The 24,039-nt window shown below is 42.7% G+C and overlaps 1 protein-coding gene across 4 annotated transcripts in view; it reads left to right on the forward strand.

Annotated features, from left to right (window-relative positions):
- LOC140191691 (F-box/LRR-repeat protein 20) overlaps window positions 1–24,039 on the forward strand; it is a 166,388-nt gene that overhangs the window by 49,201 nt on the left and 93,148 nt on the right. For all 4 annotated transcript variants that reach the window (XM_072249337.1, XM_072249339.1, XM_072249340.1 and 1 more), the window contains exon 2: window positions 2,844–2,905. In XM_072249337.1, coding sequence (XP_072105438.1) covers window positions 2,844–2,905 — 62 coding nt within the window. The remainder of the gene's footprint in view (window positions 1–2,843; window positions 2,906–24,039) is intronic.

Consider the following 24,039-nt stretch of genomic DNA (forward strand, 5'->3'; position numbering starts at 1 on the left):
ACCAGGAACGAGGTTTGATCCATCTAAGTGCAGAATTCGAGTGGCGATCGGTGCTTGGGCAATTTAACCGCTGGGGCAGATGGACTGAAAAGACAAGGTGTCAGGACCGGAGGCAAGGGTTGAGCTGGTTTTGCTCCGTGACGTTCTGCTTTGCTCTTGGTGCTGAGGCTGTCGTGCCCGATCTGCTCCGGGCTTGGTGTCTGCGAGCTTCGTGGCAATTTGCTTCTGTTTGATGGACTGAGATTATGGGCCTACTCGGGCTGTTCCTGGCTTCGGTTTTATGGTCTTAATTTTGTTCTGAATGCTGACGCTTGCTTAATTGTTCCTTTTTCTGAGTTGGGTGTTGGTCTTTTTTTAAAAATCACATTCTTTGGGTTTCTTGTTTTGTGGCTGCCTGTAAGCTGGTGAATCTAAAGTTGTATAATTTATATGTTGATAATAAAGTATACTTTGAACTCAGCAGGTCAGGCAGCATCTTTGGAGGGAAATGAGCAGTTGACTGTTTGGGCAGAGACCTTTAATCAGTGCTGGGTGAAGGGCTACATTAGAAACTGTAACCTAGTTTCAAAGAATTATCCCACATGAAGCTGGAAGGGATTTTCTACATGTATGAACTGAAACGCAAATGACTGTGTCTTTACAGGATTTCAAGTGAATGTGTTGCGTATGCCTGTCTATTGTAATTTGTAATAATTGATTAGAGCTCTAAATTAGATTAGATTAGATTCAACTTTATTGTCATTGTGTTGAGTACAGATACAAAGCCAATGAAATGCACTTAGCATCTAACCAGAAGTGCAGAAGGATAGTATTACAAAATAACTGTGAATAAAAAGTAAGTGCAACAGCATACAAATATAAAAGTACTGAGACAGTCCAATATGGGTGCAATACTGCTTAGTGCTGTGACGTGAGGTTCAGCAGGGTCACAGCCTCAGGGAAGAAGCTCTTCCTGTGCCTGCTGGTGCAGGAGTGGAGGCTCCTGTAGCACCTACCAGATGGGAGGAGAGTAAAAAGTCCATGGTTAGGGTGAGATGCATCCTTGATAATGCTTTTCGCCCTGCCCAGGCAGCGTTTATGGTAGATGTTCTCAATGGTGGGCAATTGGGTGCTGATAATCCGCTAGGCAGTTTTCACCACACACTGGAGTGCTTTGCGGTCTGATACGGGACAATTGCCATACCACACTGTGATGCAGTTGGTGAGTATGCTGTCAGTGGTACAGCGGTAAAAGTCCGTCAGTATCCTGGGACAGAGGCGAGCTTTCTTGATGTCCCGCAGGAAATGAAGGCGCTGTTGCGCCTTTTTGATCAGGATGGAGGAGTTCAGGGACCAGGTGAGATCATTGGAAATGTGGACACTAAGGAATTTGAAGCTTGATGCACACCCCACTACAGCTCTGTTGATGTAAATCTGAGATGCATTACTAATCTTTATAATTGAAACTACTTTCACTACAGGGGTGACAAATTCCACCATTTGGAAATCGGTGGACAGGCTATTTTCAGGACTGGAACAAAAGTAAATATGGTGAATTCTGGTTAATTGGGCTACCAGTTATTCAGGGTAACCACTCTTAAAGAACAAAAACTAATTGAGAAAATGGCCAGGATTCCCTTCACTTATTTGGGACACCATGCTGCTTCATTGGAACGGGAGAGAGTTGCTGAACAGTTCCTAACTAGCGTCAGTCATGTGCACTTGTGTGACAGTTGGGACACTACACTATACTTAGAGCAGACAGTTTTTCAATTGTGACAGTTGCATGTGTTAGTTCAAAAAAGCAGAAATTTTGGCAAGATATAAGCGGTAAGACAATTCAGAACTGCTTTGCTCACTAGTTTTGGGCACTGAGGCTTGGAGGTGCCATGAATGGGGGAGGGGGGAGTGAAAATGAAACTATTTCACAAGTTAGGAACTTCAAATAATTTTAAGATAATAACAATCATCTTGAATGTTACAATGAAAATTGAGATTTGGAGGGGGCAATTGGCAAAAGCATTGTATGAAGGTATCTTCACTAGGTATCTGCACTGATCTTGTTCATTTGCAGTCAGTCAAAAGAAAATGGTGGCAACAGTTGCTCTGTTAACTAATAGGAACCAATACGTAGTTTTATAGTACTGCAGAGGTATTGATGGTGGTCTGGTTTGTTCTGTACGTTACATAAATTGTTACTTATTTAAAGCTGCTCGGAAATATACCAGAGCCATGTATTTTTAGCTGGTCTTTCCGAATGTGTATCCTGTAGAAATAGGTTGACAGTTGTGATGTACTATCCACAAGTTGGGAAGGGGATTGAGTCCTGCTGTGCTTTGGTATTGTAGTTACTGATCTTATTTTTTTAATTCTGTGCTTTATACATTGCTCCCATTCATGCATTTGCAAATATATGTACGCTTCTAAGTTGAACACTTTGGATCTAAATTAGTACTTTTAAATGTTTTTTTTATCTGTCAGATGAGATCTTGATGGACAGAAAGCCAGGATTATTCCTAAACTTCAACCTGCTCCACTTTGAATTGATGAGCTTTTTTGTGTGCAACAGCTGAATGTATTTTTCTGATAATTTTCTCCTTTAACCTTCAAGGGTGGGTGAGGTAATGATGCCATTTCTCCATTTTACATAGTACCAACATCAAACTGCTGGTTTTGATACCTTATTTGTCACTGAATGACCGCTCTGTTAATAGTTGCAATCACTTCTTTGTTCCCTTCCCCAGTTTTTCACCTTTATATGGTGGTGAATTGAGAATGGAGACTCCAGATCAATTTCTATTATTGTTTGTACAAATTTTGGTTCACCATTGACACATTCTAACACTATAACCCTCTTTTTTTAGATGTTCTCGAATAACGATGAAGCTGTGATAAACAAGAAACTCCCAAAGGAACTGTTACTCCGGTAAGAAAAACACAAGCCTCTTTCTGCTACTGTGTAGAAGACATTTATCAGAAACAATTTTAAAATGCTGAATTGTTACATCTACAAATCATTATTGTTGAATTCTGGTTGATGAATAACAAAAACTGCTGTGTGAAAACTAAAATATGAAATGATTATCACAATTTGAAATTAGCTGATTTTCTGTTGTAGCTTAAATAATTGAACATATACATGTAAACAACAGGAATTCTGCAGATGCTGGAAATTCAAGCAACATACATAAAAGTTGCTGGTGAATGCAGCAGGCCAGGCAGCATCTCTAGAAAGAGGTGCAGTCGACGTTTCAGGCTGAGACCCTTCGTCAGGACTAACTGAAGGAAGAGTGAGTAAGAGATTTGAAAGTGGGAGGGGGAGATCCAAAATGATAGGAGAAGACAGGAGGGGGAGGGATGGAGCCAAGAGCTGGACAGGTGATAGGCAAAAGGGATACGAGAGGATCACGGGACAGGAGGTCCGGGAAGAAAGACAGTGGGGGGGGGGGGGGGAGAGACCCAGAGGATGGGCAAGGGGTATATTCAGAAGGACAGAGGGAGAAAAAGGAGAGAGAGAGAAAGAATGTGTGTATAAAAACAGATGGGGTACGAGGGGGAGGTGGGGCATTAGCGGAAGTTAGAGAAGTCGATGTTCATGCCATCAGGTTGGAGGCTACCCAGACGGAATATAAGGTGTTGTTCCTCCAACCTGAGTGTGGCTTCATCTTTACAGTAGAGGAGGCCGTGGATAGACGTGTCGGAATGGGATGCGGAATTAAAATGTGTGGCCACTGGGAGATCCTGCTTTCTGTGGTGGACAGAGCGTAGGTGTTCAGCAAAGCGGTCTCCCAGTCTGCGTCGGGTCTCGCCAATATATAAAAGGCCACATCGGGAGCACTGGACGCAGTATATCACCCCAGCCAACTCGCAGGTGAAGTGTTGCCTCACCTGGAAGGACTGTCTGGGGCCCTGAATGGTGGTAAGGGAGGAAGTGTAAGGGCATGTGTAGCACTTGTTCTGCTTACACAGATAAGTGCCAGGAGGGAGATCAGTGGGGAGGGATGGGGGGGACGAATGGACAAGGGAGTTGCGTAGGGAGCGATCCCTGCGGAATGTGGGGGGGCGGGGGGAGATGTGCTTAGTGGTGGGATCCCGTTGGAGGTGGCGGAAGTTACGGAGAATAATATGTTGAACCCGGAGGCTGGTGGGGTGGTGGGGCCAACCTTATAGTTCCCACACCTCCACTGCTACCAACCTTATAGTTCCCACACCTCACACTTCCTGTTTCTACCTCCTGCCCAAGATCCACAAACCTGCCTGTCCCGGCCGACCTATTGTCTCAGCTTGCTCCTGCCCCACCGAACTCATTTCTGCATACCTCGACATGGTTTTATCCCCCCCTTGTTCAATCCCTTCCTACCTATGTTCGTGACACTTCTCACACTCTTAAACTTTTCGATGATTTTAAGTTCCCTGGCCCCCACCGCTTTATTTTCACCATGGATGTCCAGTCCCTATATACTTCCATCCCCCATCAGGAAGGTCTCAAAGCTCTATGCTTTTTGGATTCCAGACCTAATCAGTTCCCCTCTACCACCACTCTGTTCCGTCTAGCGGAATTAGTCCTTACTCTTAATAATTTCTCCTTTGGCTCCTCCCACTTCCTCCAAACTAAAGATGTAGCTATGGGCACCCATATGGGTCCTAACTATGCCTGCCTTTTTGTTGGCTTTGTGGAACAATCTATGTTCCGTGCCTATTCTGGTATCTGTCTCCGACTTTTCCTTCGCTACATCGACGACTGCATTGGCGCTGCTTCCTGCACGCATGCAGAACTCGTTGACTTTATTAACTTTGCCTCCAACTTTCACCCTGCCCTCAAGTTTACCTGGTCCATTTCCGACACCTCCCTCCCCTTTCTAGATCTTTCTGTCTCTGGAGACAGCTTATCCACTGATGTCTACTATAAGCCTACTGACTCTCACAGCGATCTGGACTATTCCTCTTCTCACCCTGTCTCTTGCAAAAACGCCATCCCCTTCTTGCAATTCCTCCGTCTCCGCCGCATCTGCTCTCAGGATGAGGCTTTTCATTCTAGGACGAGGGAGATGTCTTCCTTTTTTAAAGAAAGGGGTTTCCCTTCCTCCACTATCAACTCTGCTCTTAAACGCATCTCCCCCATTTCACGTACATCTGCTCTCACTCCATCCTCCCGCCACCCCACTAGGAATAGAGTTCCCCTGGTCCTCACCTACCACCCCACCAGCCTCCGGGTCTGACAGATTATTCTCCGTAACTTCCGCCACCTCCAACGGGATCCCACCACTAAGCACATCTTTCCCTCCCCCCCCCCCCCCCGGCATTCCGCAGGGATCGCTCCCTACGCAACTTCCTTGTCCATTCGTCCCCCCTATCCCTCCCCACTGATCTCCCTCCTGGCACTTATCCGTGTAAGCAGAACAAGTGCTACACATGCCCTTACACTTCCTCCCTTACCACCATTCAGGGCCCCAGACAGTCCTTCCAGGTGAGGCGACACTTCACCTGTGAGTCGGCTGGGGTGACGTACTGCGCCCCGTGCTCCCGATGTGGCCTTCTATATATTGGCGAGACCCGACGCAGACTGGGAGAGGCTTTGCTGAACACCTACGCTCTGTCTGCCAGAGAAAGCAGGATCTCCCAGTGGCCACACATTTTAATTCCACATCCCATTCCCATTCTGACATGTCTATCCACGGCCTCCTCTACTGTAAAGATGAAGCCACACTCAGGTTGGAGGAACAACACCTAGTATTCCGTCAGTGTAGCCTCCAACCTGATGGCATGAACATCGACTTCTCTAACTTCCGCTAATGCCCCACCTCCCCCTCGTACCCCATCTGTTACTTATTTTTATACACATATTCTTTCTCACACTCTTTTTTCTCCCTCTGTCCCTCTGAATATACCCCTTGCCCATCCTCTGAGTCCCCCCCCCCCCCCCCCCCCCCCCGTCTTTCTTCCCGGACCTCCTGTCCCATGACCCTCTCATATCCCTTTTGCCTATCACCTGTCCAGCTCTTGGCTCCATCCCTCCCCCTCCTGTCTTGTCCTATCATTTTGGATCTCCCCCTCCCCCTCCCACTTTTAAATCTCTTACTAGCTCTTTCTTCAGTTAGCCCTGACGAAGGGTCTCGGCCTGAAACGTCGACTGCACCTCTTCCTAGAGATGCTGCCTGGCCTGCTGCGTTCACCAGCAACTTTTATGTGTGTTGCTTGAACATATACATATACCTGTATTTAGTTTTTAAACTAATCACAAGGCCTTTTATTCAGCATTGGTTATCCCACTTTGTCTCTTGAAGTTGATCTTGATGTTTTTGGTAAATTTCATCAAAGTATTGAACAAGCTGTAAGAAGCTACTGAAAAGTTGTTTGAAACCTTGAACAAAAGCTAACAACAATTCTTCTAGAGCTCTCATCAGCAATGTCTCTGGTTTGGAAGTAAATTGTATTATTAGGCTGAGTTAAGTACAAATGCCACTAAATGCATTAAACTTAAGAATGAGGACTTAAACTTGAGGACTGGCTCATGGACCTCCTGGTTTTCTCCTCATGAAGTCAATAATCTGGTTCTTGGCCTTGCTGACATTGAGGGGGAGGGGTTGTTGTGGCACCACTCAGCCAGATTTTCATTCTCCCTCCATGCTGATTCGTCACCAGCTTTATTTGGCCAATGACAGTGGTGTCATCAGCAAGCTTAAATGTGGCACTGGAGCTGTGCTTACTGCAGTCATAAGTATAAAAAAAGCAGTGCTTGGGGTCTTGTGGGGCACCTGTGCTGATCGAGATTATGGAGTTGATCTGAACTGATTGGGGTCTGCAAGTGAGGAAACCGAGGATCCAGTTGCACAAGGAGGTATTAAGGCCAAGGTCTTCTCGGGCAGGAGTTGATAGGCTTTATCACGTCTCAAAGCACTTCATCACAGTGAATGCAAGTGCTACTGGATAATAGTCATTGAGGCAGGTTACCACATTCTTATAATCGAACCCTGTTTGAAGCAGGTGGGTACCTCGGACTGCTGAAGTCAGGGATTAAAGATGTTAGTGAACACCAGCCAGTTGATCAGCACAGGTCTTTAGTACTCAGTCAGGTACCACATCTGGTCTGGATGCTTTCTGTGGGTTCGCCCTCCTGAAGGATGCTCGCACATCAACCTCGGACTGAAATCACAGGGTATCGAGGCTTTAGGAATTTGTAAATGTTCCTCTGTTTTAAAGGTCAAATTGAGTACTGAAGGCATGGATCTCATCTGCGAGCGAAGGCTTGTTGTCACCTATGTCTTTTGATTTCACTTTGTAAGAGGTAATGGCATTCAAGTCCTTCCACATCTGTCGAACAAACTTCAGTGATTCCTATTTGGTCAGGATTTGCCACTTCATATGCGAGATGGCTTTCTGGAAATTGTACCTGGACCTTTTGTATCTTGGTCACCAGACTTCAATGCCACGGACCCTGGCCCTCAGCAGATTGTGGATCTCATTGTTCATCCTGGCTTCTGGTTGGAAGACTTTGAATGATTTCGTGGGGACCGACTAATTTACGACTGTTTTTATAAAGTCCGCGACAACTGTGGTGTATTCATTCAGAGCCTGAGTCCTTGAACATGGTCCAGTAAGCCAACTCAAAGCAACCCCATAGCTATTCCTCTGCCTCATGTGACCACCTCTTTGTTGACCTTGTCTCTGGAGCCTTGTCCTTAAGCTTCTGCCTGTTTGTAGGTAGGAGAAGCACAGCCAAGTGATCAGATTTCCTGAAATATGGTCTGGGCAAGGAGCGGTAGAGGTTCTTTATTGTAGTACAGCAGTTTTCTCATATGTTGGGTCCCCTGGTGCTGTAGGTTTTATGCTGATGATGATTGGGCAAAGGTTTCTTCAAACAAGTCTAAACTAATGACCAAATGTTAATTGAATTTGAATTCACCAGCTGACAAAATAGAATTTGAGTGCATGTCTGCTCCTCTGTATTACTAGTCCAATAACTTTACTGCTATACTAAAGTTCCTTCCATGGTAATTTAGTAATGGGTCCTGGTACAAAGTGACTTCTGTTACCTGGAAATGTTGGTTGGGTTCCTCCCACTGTGACATTTGGTGAAATGGCATTGCACACATGCTCCATTCAATCTCTGCAATGGAATTTGTTGCAATTCATTTCACATAGATGTTGTATTGTGAGTGTTTAATGAACAGCTGCTTTCTGGCATTATGGTGCTGGGTCTGTAATAAAATTTATTCTTTTTTAACCCTTGAAATGCAGGTAATTTTGAAATCAAAAGTTGACCAAGTCTGAAACATGGCACCCCAAATTGAGTTGTTACTAAGATTCTTATGCCTGGAGATGAAACCCAGCAGCACTTTTCATAGTATAGTTTAAAACAAATTTTGAAGAGTATCTTGATTTCTGAGCATTTTCCATAATTCTGTGTAATGTAAGTGATACTCCTATAGAGCAGAGAACAGTATAGGCCCTTTGGCCTCCGATGTGCTGACCTTTTTATTTATTTTGTTTTAGAGATTTAATGAGGAGTAGGCCCTTCTGGCCTTTTGAGTTGCACTACCCAGCAACCCTGATTTAACCCTAACCTAATCACAGGCCAAGTTACAATGACGAATTAGCCTACCTGGTACATCTTTAGATTGTGGGAGGAAACCAAAGTAAATGCATGATTCCATGGGGAGGACGTACAAAGACTCCTTACAGTGGATGCTGCGACTGAACTCTAAGATCAATTTAAACCTACCTTCCTACATAGCCCTCCATTTTTCTTTTATCTGTGTGCCTTAAAATTATGCTGGCTGTCCTGTCTTTTATAATCTTCTATACCTCTATCAATCACTTCACATCTTCCACTTTCCAAAAGAAAAGCCAAGATCGCTCAACCTTTCCTCATAAGACATGCTGTCCAATCCAGGCAGAATCATGGTAAATCTCCTGTGCACCCTTTAAAGCTTCCACATCCATCCTATGAGGGGACCAGAACTGAACCCAATACTCAAGTGTGGTCTAGAGATTTACCTTGAATCAGAAGCAGGTTTAATATTACTGGCATATGTCTTTTTTTTTGTGGCAACAGTACATTTTGGAAACATAAAAAAACCTAAATTGCTGTGTGGGTTGTGTGTGTGTATGCACACGCGAAAAGAGCCGTGGCGATGGGATTCCTTAATGATGGATGCCTTTTTTTTTTTGGGAAGCATTTCCTTTTCCTTTTGAAGGTGTACTAGATGCTGTAAGGCCCATGATGGAACTGGCTGAGTTTACAACTTTCTGCAGCTTTTTGCAATCTGCTGCCATGGCTCCTCCATACTAGTCAGTAGTGCAACCAGTTAGAATGCCCTCTATGGTACATCTATAGATATTTGAGTGTCTTTAGAGACATACACGTCTCCTCAAACGCCTGATGAAATATAGCTGCTGTTGTGCCTTCTTTGAAGATCTATGCTGGGCCCAACATACTGATGCAATTGCAGAGATGTTGACACCCAGGAACTTGAAACTGCTCACCCCTTTCATTGTTGGTGTGTGTGTGTTCTCCCTCAGCCTTCACCTTTGCCTTCCTGAATGCCGCAATCAGTTCCTTAGTCTTACAGATGTGGAGTGCAAGGTTGTTGTGACACCATTCAACTATGTGAACTATCTCACTCCTGTATGCCTTGTCTCCATCTGTAATTCTGCAAACAATAGCTGCTTCATTGGCAAATTTATAGATGACATTTGAGCTGTGCCTAGCCACACAGTTGTGGGTGTAGAGAGAGTAGAGCAGTGGGCTAAGCACGCATCTTTGAGATGTGCCAGTGTTGATTGCCAGCGGAGAGATGTTACTACCAATCCGCATAGTCTGTGGTCTCCTGGTGTGGAAGTCGATGGAGGTACTGAGGCCCAGGTTTTGGAGCTTGTTGGTTAATACTGAGGGTATGATTTGTGTTGAACACTGAGCTGTAATCAATAAACAGGCTGTTCTAGGATTACTATTGTCCATGTGATTCAACGCTGAGCGGTGAGCCAGTGAAATTGCATCTGCTGTAGACCTATAGTGACGATAGGCAAACTGCAGCACGTCCAGGTCCTTGCTTATGCAGGAGCTTGTTCTAGCCATGACCAACCTCTCAAAACAATTCATTAGAGGAGATAGGAGTGCCACTGGGTGCTGATCGTTGAGGCAGCTCACCTTGCTCTTGGGCACTGGTATGATTGTTGTTTTGTAACAGGTGGGAACCTCTAACTCTATCAGGGAGATAGATGTCCTCGAACACTCCTGCCGGGTGCACCATCAGGGCCTGATGCCTTGTGAGAGTTCACCCTCTTGAAAGATGTTCTGACGTCAGCCTCCGAGACAGATCATCAGATGCTGCATGGATTCGCACAGGTGTAGTTTTTATTCTCCCTTTCAGAGCATGCACTAAAAAGGCACTGGGAGTATCACAGCCACTCATATTAAACTTCACTTTGTTGAAAGTAATGGCCTGCCAACCTTACCTGAGCTGCGTGCATCCAATTCCATCTCTAACCTCAGTTGCAATAGTTTTCTTCGCTCTTAAAATAGCATTCTGCAGGTTGTACCTGGACTACTTGTATAGTTCTGGATCACAGTCTTAAATGCCACAGATCTAGCCCTTGCAGACTATTAATCTCTTGGTTCATCCGTGGCTTTTGGTTTGGGTTTGTCCAGTATGTTCTTGAAGGGGCTCACTCATCCACAAGGTTTTGATGAAATAGGTGACAACTGTGGCATATTCATTCAGATTCATAAATGAATTGTCCAGTCCATTGACCCAAAGCAATCCTTTAAGCGCTTTCTTCACTGTACCTTCTTAGTCCTCACTCCTGGTGTTGCAGTCTTGGTCTTTGCTCGGAGTAGAAATACAGCTAGGTGATCAGAATTTCCTCAGTGTGGGCATTGGATAGCAAAGTAAGCATTCTTATGATTGTATAACAGTTGGCTCCTCTGTTTCCACAGGTGATGTGTTGGTGCAGTTGTTCAGAGACTTCTTCAAGATGGCCTGATTGAAATCCCCCATTAATGATAGGGAAGGCATTTGGGTGCACTGTTTCGTGCTTGCTGATTACAGTGCTGAACTCCTGCCTGATGTTGGCCTGAGGTGGAATGTACACCACTGTCAGGATGGTGAAAAGCGCCCTTGGCAAATATAATGGACGACAGTTAACTGCTAGATATTCCAGGTCGGATGAGCAGGACTCAGACAACTACCATGTCTGTGCACCACAATGTGTTAATCATAAAGCATACTCCACCTCCTCTACTTTTAAAGGACTAAACTGTCCTGTATTTGCAGAGAGTGGTGAAGCCATTGGTCTGCAGTGCTGCACCTGAAATGGCAGGGGATAGCCATGTTTCCATTAAGCAGTTCCTGATGTCCCTTTTGAGGTCTTCAGCTTTACTTTTCAAAGGCTATACATTTGCCAGCAGGATAGTTGGTGGGGGGGGGGGTGGAGGGAGGGGGTCTGATGCCTTGGCATTTCAATCGTATCTGTAGACCACCTCAGCTTCTGCACTTCTGTTTTCTTAAGGAGCAACTGCACTTGTGACCTGTGTCTGCAGTCTGGGGTTCATCGATTTTTTTGAGTGCTGATACATTTTTCTTTAAATGTCTTAAAACAATGCTGCTTACTGAAGTACCCATAGTTGTACCTGTGGATTTCAACTATAGTAAATGGGAATATTTGATGATTCCCATCAGAGTTGCACACACTTATCACTTATTGAGGCCATCTTAGTTTGAAAACTCTTAAACTGAATACCACGATTAACAAAGGCCAGTACACCATATTTTTCAACCACCCAAGCAACTTTCACTGCAGATTTGAGGGATTCTGTTCAGGGATGTCTTGAATTGAGTCTATGGCATTCTAAGAGGGGAGTGCAAAAGTTTGGGCACCTCTGGTCAAAATTTCTGTTATTGTGAATAGCTAAGTGAGTAAAAGATGAACTGATTTCCAAAAGACATAAAGTTAAAGATGACACATTTCTTTAATATTTTATGCAAGATTACTTTTTTATTTCCATCTTTTACAGTTTCAAAATAACAAGGAAAGTTTGGGCACCCTGCATGGTCAGTACTTAGTAACACCCCCTTTGGCAAGTATCACAGCTTGTAAACACTTTCTGTAGCCAGCTAAGAGTCTTTCATTTCTTGTTTGGGGGATCTTCGCCCATTCTTCCTTGCAAAAGGCTTCTAGTTCTGTGAGATTCTTGAGCCGTCTTGCATGCACTGCTCTTCTGAGGTCTATCCACAGATTCTCGACGATGTTTAGGTCGGGGGACTGTGAGGGCCATGGCAAAACCTTCAGCTTGTGCCTCTTGAGGTAGTCCATTGTGAATTTTGAGGTGTGTCTAGGATCATTATCCTGTTGTGGAAGCCATCTTCTTTTCATCTTCAGCTTTTTTACAGATGGTGTGATGTTTGCTTCCAGAATTTGCTGGTATTTAATTGAATTCATTCTCCCCTTTACCAATGAAATGTTCCCCATGCCACTGGCTGCAACCCAAGCCCAAAGCATGATTGATCCACCCCCGTGCTTAACAGTTGGAGAGGGGTTCTTTTCATGAAATTCTGCACCCTTTTTTCTCCAAACATACCTTTGCTCATTGCGGCCAAAAGGTTCTATTTTAACTTCCTCAGTCCACAAGCTAATTAAGGTATGAGACCTTTCTGAAAGTTATCTGAGAGCACAAATCTCTTGGGGTGCCCAAACTTTTGCATGGTGCTCCTTTCCTTTTTTTCCACTCTAAAATTGTACAAAACAAAAATAATACACTAATCTTGCTTAAAATGTTGAAAAGAATGTTTCATCTTTAACTTTATGACTTTTGGAGATCAATTCATCTTCTACTCACTTAACTATTCACAGTAACAGAAATTTTGACCGGGGTGCCCAAACTTTTGCATGCCTCCTGACTTTCTGAATGAGGCTACCATGGGGAACCTGATTTAATGCCTTACTAAAGTCTAGGTGCACCACATTCACTGTACTACATTTTGTTTTGTCACTTCCTCAATAGTCAGTCGGGCTTGTGAGGCATGACCTGCCCTTCAAAATGCTGTGCAGGCCATCTCTAATCAGACGCTGCTTTTCCAAATGCTCATAGTCCTGTCTCTAAGAATCCTCTCCAATAGTTTGCCCACCAATGATGTAAGACTTGCTAGTCATAATCATAGTCATACTTTATTGATCCCGGGAGAAATTGGTTTTCGTTACAGTTGCACCATAAATAATAAAAATAAAACCATAAATAGTTAAATAGGAATATGTAAATTATGCCAGGAAATAAGTCCAGGACCAACTTATTGGCTCAGGGTGTCTGAACCTCCAAGGGAGGAGTTGTAAAGTTTGATGGTCACAGGCAGGAATGACTTCCTATGACGCTCTGTGTTGCATCTCGGTGGAGTGAGTCTCTGGCTGAATGTACTCCTGTGCCCAACCAGTACATTATGTAGTGGATGGGAGACATTGTCCAAGATGGCATGCAACTTGGACAGCATCCTCTTTTCAGACACCACCATCAGAGAGTCCAGTTCCATCCCCACAACATCACTGGCCTTACGAATGAGTTTGTTGATTCTTTTGGTGTCTGCTACCCTCAGCCTGCTGCCCCAGCACACAACAGCAAACATGATAGCACTGGCCACCACAGACTCGTAGAACATCCTCAGCATCGTCCGACAGATGTTAAAGGACCTCAGTCTCCTCAGGAAATAGAGATGGCTCTGACCCTTCTTGTAGACAGCCTCAGTGTTCTTTGACCAGTCCAGTTTATTGTCAATTCATATCCCCAGGTATTTGTAATCCTCCACCATGTCCACACTGACCCCCTGGATAGAAACAGGGGTCACTGGTACTTTAGCTCTCCTCAGGTCTACCACCAGCTCCTTAGTCTTTTTCAGATTAAGCTGCAGATAATTCTGCTCACACCATGTGACAAAGTTTCCTACCGTAGCCCTGTACTCAGCCTCATCTCCCTTGCTGATGAATCCAACTATTGGCAGAGTCATCCGAAAACTTCTGAAGATGACAAGCCTCTGTGCAGTAGTTGAAGTCCGAGGTGTAAATGGTGAAGAGAAAGGGAGACAAGGCAGTCCCCCTGTGGAGCCCCAGTGCTGTTGATCACTCTGTCGGACACACAGTGTTGCAAGCACACGTACTGTGGTCTGCCAGTCAGGTAATCAAGAATCCATGACACCAGGAAAGCATCCACCTGCATCGTTGTCAGCTTCTCCCCCAGCAGAGCAGGGCGGATGGTGTTGAACGCACTGGAGAAGTCAAAAAACATGACCCTCACAGTGCTCGCTGGCTTGGCCAGGTGGGTGTAGACATGGTTCAGCAGGTAGACGATGGCATCCTCACTCCTAGTTGGGGCTGGTAGGTGAACTGAAGGGGATCTAAGTGTGGCCTGACCATAGGCCGGAGCAGCTTCAGAACAAGTCTCTCCAGGGTCTTCATGATGTGGGAGGTCAATGCCATCTATAATTCCCAAGATGATCCCTATTACTTTAACAAAGGAATAAACATTGGCCAACCTCTAATCTTGTAATGCCCTTGTGGCTGGTGAGGGCACAGAATATAGGCAATGGCACAGCAATCTCTCATTTGCTTCTTGGAATAACCTTGGATATATCCCATTGGGCCCTGTGGACTTGCCTATCTCAATATTTTTCTAAAGTTCCAGTACATCCTATTTCTTCAACATGTTTCAGCACATTAGCCTGTTTTATGCTGACTTTGAATTTGTCAAGTTCCCTCTCTCTGGTGAATGTAGAAATAATATTTTTCAGGACATCCCCTACCTCTGACTCTAGGCACATAGTTCCTCTTTTATTCCTGATTGTCCCTGCCCTCACTTGTCATCCTCCTCTTCATGTGTACACAGAACGCCTCAGGGTTTTCCTTAATACTATTTGCCAATTCCTCTTGTATCCTCTTCTAGCTCTAAGTCCCTCAAGTTTCTACTGGCTACTTTGTAGCTCTTACAGAGTCGGTAAACATGCTTACTACTTCCTCTTGACTAAATATTCCACTTTTCTTGTCAACCATAGTTCCTTCACCCTACCATTCTTTTTCTGTCTCAATGGGACTAACTATCATGAACCCCATGGAAGTGCTTCCTAAACAACTTCGATATTTCCGTTGTGCATTTCCCTGTGAATATCTGTTCACAGTTTATGCTGCCAAGTTCCTGTTCAGTGGCTTCATAATTAGCCTTCCAATTAAATACTTCCCCATTCTGTCTGCTCCTATCCCTGTCCAAGGTTATGCAAAAGATCGGGAGTTGTGATCACTGACTATGAAATGCTCACCAATTGAGAGATCTATTACAAGGTTCATTGTCTAGTCCTAGGTTTAGTATGGCCTTTACGCCGCCTTCTACAGTCGACCTATCCACACAGTCAGGAATCGTTGGATACACCCAACTAATTCTGCTCCATCTAAACTTTGGCATCTCCTAAGTACAAATCTTTAGATGAACTAGAAGTTCTTTAACAAAGATTTTGTGCAAAGTATTGATTTGAGATTTATAAGAAATTATTTTTATACTACTTTTATTTGACTCCTCAGCTTTGAACACTTAACATTGTTATTGTCTGGGTGGTAATGTTGCAAATTCACTTTGTATTTGATGAAACTTGGCTCACTCTCGAGTGTTGGGTTTCACCAGTCTTGCTGTCAATCTTTGAGCCACACTGAGGTTCCATTTCCCTTTTTTTTAAAAAAAAAGTTCCTCAGGGCTAGCTAAAAGACAATGGGAAGTTATTCCAATATTCATCCAACTAGACCACCACTCTATTAATTTATTAACTTTAATTTTTGATAGAAGAGTTGGTGACTTAAGCATAAAACAGTTTGTGACTATGTTCAGATATTAGTCAAATGAATGACATGAGCAAAACGTCTGTTTTGGGGGTGAATTGTGTGGGGAAGGACAACAGTGAAGCAAGGGAATGTTGCCTTGGGGCTCTAAGGACAATACAACAGAGCTAATTTGTTTTGAAAAAATGTGGTTGGAGGTGCAATGTGAATTGGTGACACTTTTCTCCTTTAATTCTGTTGTTGAAAGAAGCTGAGGATATCAACTTGGTGTTAATAGTGTTTTGAGTCTAAGTCATGGCCCAGAGCTTCAGAATTTAAAGGAACACTATCCAGTCTGTTTTTATAATAGTCATCTAAAAAAATTCTTTATTCTTCGCATTCCCAAAGATGATTTGGGAAGGAAGCACAATTGAATTAAGCAAAATGTAATTAAAATACTCTTTAGCAGTTGGTTGAAAAATACCAAGTATTGGTGTAATCAAGTGGGCAGTTAGGAATGTACATTGTGCTGTTGTGAAAGCTTTGATCATAAGCATACCATTTATAAATAAATCAAGCCATAAGTGTTGTTGACGCAATTGGATTCATCTGTTGTGCAACAAGCTCATGATTTGTCCAAGTTCACAGCTGTGATCTCTGGATATTGGCAAAAGCAACATCTTCCATTAACACCTTTCATTAGGGTCCTATAATTTCATGGATTATCCCCATTTCATTTTTTTTTTTTTTTTGAACAGAAGAACATGATTGGCACCTCACCTGTCCTCTGGAACCTCACCTGTTGCAATTGAGGCACCAACAATCTCCTCTCTTGCCTCGTAAATTCTTTATTGAAGCAAGGGAGGCAAAAGACACGAAATGATAGGCCAGTTAGCCTGACTTCTGTGTTTGGGAAGATGCTGGAGTCTATTGTTAAGGATGAGTTATCGGGGTACTTGAAGGCACATGATAAAATAGGCTGAAGTCAGCATGCTTTCCCTTGGGAAATCTTGCCTGACACATCTGTTGGAATATTTCGGAAATAACGGGCAGGTTAGCCAAAGGGGTCAGTGGGTGTTGTTTACTTAGATTTTCAGAAGGTCTTTGATAAGGTGCTGTACTTCAGGCTGCTAAACAAAGTAAGAGCCCCTAATATTACAGGAAAGATACTAGCATATATAGAACATTGGCTGACTGGCAGGAAGTAGAGTGGGAATAAAGGTGGCCTTTTCTGGTTGGCTGCCAGTGACTAAAGGTGTACCACGAGGATTGGTGTTGGGACCGCTTCTTTTCACGTTACGTCAATGATTTGGATGACAAAATTGATGACTTTGTGGCTGATGTTTGTGGATGATGCAAAGATAGGTGGAAGGGCAGGTAGTGTTGAGAGTAAACATGATATCTGCAGAAGGATTTGGACAGATTAGGAGAATGGGCAAATTGGCAGATGGAATATAGTGTGGGGTAGTGTATAGTCATGCACTTTGTAGATGGAACAAAGGTGTCAACTATTTTCTAAATTGGGAGAAAATTCAAAAATCAGAGGTGCAAAAACTTGGGAGCCCTTGTGTATGATTTCCTGGAGGTTAACTGGCAGGCTGAGTTGGTAGAAAGGAAGGCAAATGCAGTGTTGGCATTCATTTTGAGAGTACTAAATTATAAAAGCAAGAAATATTGTTAGCAACTAAGAAAGGATGTGCTGGCATTGGACAGGGTCTAGAGTTTCAGGAGAATGATTCCAGGAATGAAAGGGTTAATGTATGAGAAGCATTTAATGCCTCTGGGCCTGTACTCATTGGAGTTCAGAAGAATTGGAGAGGCGGAGGGGGAGAAATTTCATTGAAACCTGTTAACTATTGAAAGACCATAAGGCATGGGGAGCAGAATTAGGCCATTTGGCCCGTTGAGTCTGCTCCACCATTCAATCATAGCTGATCTTTAAAAAAAAATAAGAGGAATTTCTTTTACCAGGTGGTGGTGAATCTGTGAAATTCATTGCCACAAACGGTTAAGGAAGCCAAGTAATTGGGTATATTTAAAGTGGAGGTTGATAGATTCTTGATTAGTATGAGTGTCAAAGGTTACAGGGAGAAGGCAGGAGAATGGGGTTGAGAAGGATAATAATCAGCCATGATGGAGTGGCAGAGCAGACTTGATGAGCTGAATCTTAATTCCGCTCCTATGTTTTACGATCTTATTCATAACCTGGGCATTCATTTACTGTGATATTCTGTAGTAGACCCAGCTGCACCACCACCTTGATCTCAAAATGCTCCAACACGTCAGTATGTCTTACACTAAACTTATTATCCCCCATGTCCCCTCCTCGTGAATACTAATAAAGTATTCTTAATACTTCATCAATGTTCAAGCAGTAACTTCCCTCCTTTATCTTTGAGTAGTCTTACACTCTCCCTTGTTACCCTTTTGTTTTTAATGCAAGTATGAAATGCCTTGGGATTCCCCAATCTACTTGCCAAGGATATTTCACTGTCTCTTTAGATCTTTCTAACACCCTGCTTGAGGTCTTTACTGCTGTCTTACTATTCCTTATGGGTCCTGTCAGCTGGTCAAGATGGCACTGAGTTGGCCCAGACTTAGTTGTTTTGATTTTGTTTCTGGGGATGTTTTTCTTAGTGACAGGAGTTAGAGGTCAGTTTAGGTCTGAGGTTCCCAACCTGGAGTCCACAGACCCCTTGCTTAAAGGTCCATGGCATTAAAAAAAAGGTTGTGAACCTCTGGTTCCAGGGACAGGCTGAAGGGGAGTTAGAGGTCAGGGTATTTACTGAATTATCTGGATTGAAGCACTCTGCAGGCAAAAGTCAGTGATCCCAGAAGTTGTATCACAGGTGCTGAGGAGACCTGTTGCAGGTTGAAAGTCCATATGGGCAGTAAGTAACAAAGATTGGTGACCCCCTCCCCTCCCCCAATATGGGCCTGGAAGTTGAGGCCCAAAGTCACACCTGTCTAGAGGGCGAAGCCTGAAGGTTGAAGAGTGAAGGTAGAGGCCAAAGAAGTCCTGAGTCTGAAGGAGTCATAAGGGCCCAGGTCACCAGGGTCAGAGAGGTCCATGTGTCTGGAATTTTTGAGGCCTGAACATGTAATCAACATCCTGGGATGAAGTCTAAAGTTGGAGGCATTTGAATTGTGGCTCAGCTGAGATCTACACATGTCTGCATTATTTTTGATTTTTCTTAAGGCACAACCAAAATAAAATTTATGATCCAATAAAAACCACTGGTCAATCTGTTGTCACGAAACATTTTTGTATTTCCTAAATCTGTACCTATTTTAATCTCTTTCTTAAATTTCCAAATTAAACAGAACCATCAGAAAACATTGATTTCATTTCAATAGTCGTAGGAGTTGACTTAATATTGTATACTAACTCTTACTGATGAATCAATAAATCACAAATCAATTTGCAATCAAATTCAATTTTTTTTACAATAATAAATCTAAGCATTGCACGGATTTTGAAAGAACAAGGTCTTTGGGTGCTATAACCACCCAGTCACCAAAAAAAATTGCACTTAATGAAAAAGTATATTTTATCTGCAGTCATTAATGTGGATCCATTTATGGCATGGGAGCAGAATTTTAGATTTACTTAAATCAATTTGAGCAATTTTACTTGTATTCCACACTTCTAACTAAATAATTGGATTCCATAATAAGAATCGTGCAAGGCTCTAACCTAGCAGTGAGTAATGTGGTCAGTCTAAATCGGAGCACAAGATAAATGGCCAAAATCACTAAGCTATACATTGTTTAAATTGAACTTTATTTTGAAAAAAAAATCTGTTCTCAGCAGCATATTCAAAAGCTTAAATCAATTTAAACCCTTGTCCTCAACTCTCTGGTATAGTACTGAAACAAACTAATTAAAAAAAAATGCTACATAACAATAGAGCAGCTTTCAATATAAAGTACCCCAATTTCTACAAGGCACGGGCAAAGCCTTTACTGAGGAGTTTATTGGAGTGGCTGTTGGACACTTTTAAAAGCCAAGAAGTGGGAGGCAGATGTATAGGCACAGAGTTCAAGAGTGATGGCCTGGACTGAACTGAATATTCCAAGTTGCCAGCACCTATTATTATGAAAACCAATCAGAAGGCCATACACTGAACCACCCATACAACATATCAATAAGACATACCATTGTAGAGTCATAGTAATACAGCACAAAAATGGGCCCTTTGGCCCAGCTGTTCAAAATCGACCACAGCCATTCTGCTGGTAGACCCAGATGCCTGGGTTCAGTTCACGTCCCCCAAGCCATTTCCCTCCATGTACCCATTCAAATACTACTTAAGTGCTGCACTTATACCTGCCTCAACAACTTCCTTTAGCAGTTCACTCCAGATATTCACTGTGCTCTGTGTAAAGAAGTTGTTCTCTGGTCTCTTTAAAATCTCTCCCTTGTATTTGTGCCCTCTTGTTTGGACACTGAATATGGGGAAGACTGACTGTTCAGTTTATTTTTGAAATTACTAGGGACATAAGCTTCTTTGAGGTCACCTCTGATTCTCCAATGCTCCAAGAAGTAAAGATCCAGCATAGCCAACCTCTCCCTATAACTTGTGCCTTCTAGTCCAGGCAGCATCCTTGTAAATCTCTTCAGTACTGTGTCCAGCTTGACAATGTCTTTCCTATAACAGGGTGACCAAAGCCATACATAATATTCCAAGTGTGGTCTTAACATTGACTTAAATAATTGCAACATAATGTCCCTGATGGCATTTTACCAGTGAAGGCCAGCATGCCAAACACCAGTCTGCTTGCGTGAACTGTGCACTTGTATTCCCAGGTCCTACCCTGGTTTGAATATCCAAAATGAATCACCTCTCTCTTATCTACTTTGAAATGTATTTGGCATTCCTCAGCCCATCTCTCTAACTGATGAAGATCTCTGTAATTCATAGTAACCTCCTTCACTGTCAAAAAGGCCCTCTAACTTGGTATCAGCAAACTTGCTAGGCAGGCCGTGTACACTCTCATCCGAATTATTTACATAAAAAATGAACAGCAAAGGTCGCAACACTGACGCTCGGGGCACTCTACTTCATAGGCCTCCATGTAGACGATTGACCTTCAAACTTCAAAGTACATGTATGTCACCAAATGCTACCCTGAGATTAATTTTCTTGCAGGCATTCACAGTAGAACAAAGTAACAGAGCAGAATCAATGAAAAACTACAAACTATTGGCAGTCAATTTGCCAAAGACAAACTGTGCAAATACAAAAAGCCAAAAATACATAAAGAAATGATACTGAGAACATGAGTTGTAGAGTCCTTGAAAGTAAGGCTGTAGGTTGTGGAATCAGTTCAGTGCTGAGTGAAATTATCTATGCTGGTTCAGGTTCAACCATCACCCTCTGCTTCCTATCATTGAATCCACCTTGTTAGCTCCCTCTGAAGCTGATGCAACATAGTTTTCTAGATCAGAATGCCATATGGGACTTTGTCAAAGGCCTTATTAAGATCCATATAGACAACATCCATTCCCTACTTTCATTTATCCTCTTAGTTATAATACCATAAGATATAGGAGCAGAATTAGGTCATTTCATCACAGCTGATCCATTTTTCCTTTCAGTCCCAATCTCCTGCTTTCTCCCCACTGTCCCTTCATGTCCTGACCAATCAAGAATCTATCAGCCTCTGCCTTAAATGTACATAAAGACTTGGCCTCCATAGCTGCCTGTAGCAACAAATTCCACAGATTCACCACTCTCTGGCTAAAGAAATTTCTCCTCATCTCAGCTCTAAAAGGATCCCCCTCTATTCTGAGGCTGTGTCCTCTGGTTTTGGACACACTCACTGTAGGAAACCTCTCCATATCCATTCTTTCAAGACCTTTCACCATTCAATAGGTTTCAATTGGGTTATTCCTCGTTCTTCTAAGTTCCAGTGAATACAGACCCAGAGCTATCAAATGGTCTTCATATGACAAGCCATTTAATCCTGGAATCATTTTCATGAACCTCCTTTGAACCCTTTCCAGTTTCAGCACATCCATTCTAAGGTAAGGTGCTCAAAACTGCTCACCATACTCCATGAGGCCTCATCAGTGCTCCATAAAGTCTCAACATTGCATCCTTGCTTTTATGTTCTAGTCTTCTTGAATTGAATGCTAACATTGCATTTGCTTTCCTCACTTCAGACTCAACCTGCAAGTTAGAAGGAGATGAGTTATACAGCTCTCGTTACATGCATGTGCAGTTCAACTCTGAGTGATTGTGCAGAAAGTTTGAAGTTAGCAACTGATCTCCTTCTACTTTAGGCCACGAACTTATCAATCACCCCTAGGAACACCTTTGATCCTGTATTCACCTTTGATTTTTGTTCACCTTTTACATTGCAACTCCTCCTATTGACTGCAATTTTGCTGTGTCAACAGTCTCTCCTTGCTAGGCGTCTACCTACACATTGCTTCTGTTTGTTAACCAACTACCTCATCTTTAGCACTATTACTCCAGTTCCTATTCCCCTGCCAAATTACTTTAAACCCACCTGAACAACACTAGCCAACCTGCCTCTTCAGAAAACCTCAGAGGTTTCGTTAGACATGACTTGCCATGTACAAAACCAGGCTGAATATTCCTGATCAGGCCTTGACTATCTACGTGGTGATTCCTTGGAGTGAATTCTTCCTTTCAAATATGCACTGCTATATATTTCCATGTAATTTGTACAGACTTTTATCTTTGAAATGAGCCAATATCACAAAATTCACTTCAACAAAATTCGAAGTCATCGTAGATATATACAGCAGGGAATAGGAAAGTGCTTATTTGAATCTGAAGTACTGATTCAAAATGAAGTATTTGTGTTTAGAAAACAATTCTTTTAAGAACTACTTAATTCTAGTTGCTGCGATGGGTTGACTGATGAATAATCAGAGGGAAATCAAGTCTGAGTTTTAGTGATTATTAAATTTAAGGGTTTATTTTTTCAAAAAAAAAGAGCTTTGCATCCATCAGGAATTTTCCTGTCATCTTTCAGTGAAGTGATGCAGTCATCAGAGAAACAATTGAGCTCAGACCTGTCATTAGAGAACCTGCAACTTGACACTTGGAGCTCAGCATCCAAATGCATGTGCAGTCTGCACACACTTCAGCTCCAAGATGGATGTTTACGTGACCTTTCTTTTGCATTACAGTCACTGTTGGAATGATTTCCCATTAGTTCCAAGCATTCCTATGGGATGGTTGCTGCAACTTCGCAGCAAAAAAAAATTAAGCAGTGTTGGGTTATTGATGTACCATTGTTTGCCAGTATTAGAGAGGATGGAGCTTGCACTCAACATTCTTAAAGCAAAAGTTCCCTACCAACATACCCCCACTTCACTACACTGCCTTTCAACACTGAAGGTTCACAATGAAACCCTGGAAAATTTGGGCCACTTGTTATATCATGGGAGCCACTTCCCAGTGAAGGTAGACATAATTGATTCACCATGACTTTCCATATATTAACACAGCTTCAGTTGATTGAGGAATAGCATGTCTGAAGATCAAGATCCATGACCATCATAAAAGTGCTGTGGATTGAGGACTGGTTGACAAAGAAAACAGCAGAAATAAATGGACTATTTTCAGGTGGAGTGACTAGTGCATTTGACAATTTGTATGAGGGGGAAAAAGTGCACCAACTCTGTTTGTTGATATCACAAAGCTGGGGTGGTGGGGAGGGGGGGGGGTAAGAGGCCCAATAACATTACGGAGATGGTTAACTGGTGAGAACATGGCATAGAGTATAATGTAAAAAATCATGACATCGTCCAGCTTTGTAGAAAAGTGGAGTATTTATTTTAATTGGCGAGCGAATGGGACCAGGGTTACCTTGTAAACAAATCAGTCAAAGTTAACATGCATGAAGAGCAAACAATTAGAAAGGCAAAATGTGTGGTGGCCTTTACTACAAGAAGAATAGACTACAAGATGATATACAATACTGTGCGCCCTAGAATTTTTCCCATAATTTTGTTTTGGATGTTTTTTTTGTCCTCTGCATTAGTGTGTCAGTAGAAAAAAGCAAATTTTAGATTTCCAAGCATTCACGTTCCAAAAAATTAAATGTTAGAGAATTTTTTGTATTTCATTAAAGAAAGTAACATGTTAAGTAATAGACCACTTTTCAAATTAAAACTTGATTACTTTATTAGTATATAGTCCAGTGCTTGATTAAACAAAGATAAACAGTTCAATGACATAATGAGTTGAATGAACTAAACAGATTAACTGAAACAGAAATGGGTCTAAAAGG

Source organism: Mobula birostris, chromosome X (genome assembly GCF_030028105.1).
Source record: "Mobula birostris isolate sMobBir1 chromosome X, sMobBir1.hap1, whole genome shotgun sequence".
Classification (NCBI taxonomy): Eukaryota; Metazoa; Chordata; class Chondrichthyes; order Myliobatiformes; family Myliobatidae; genus Mobula; species Mobula birostris.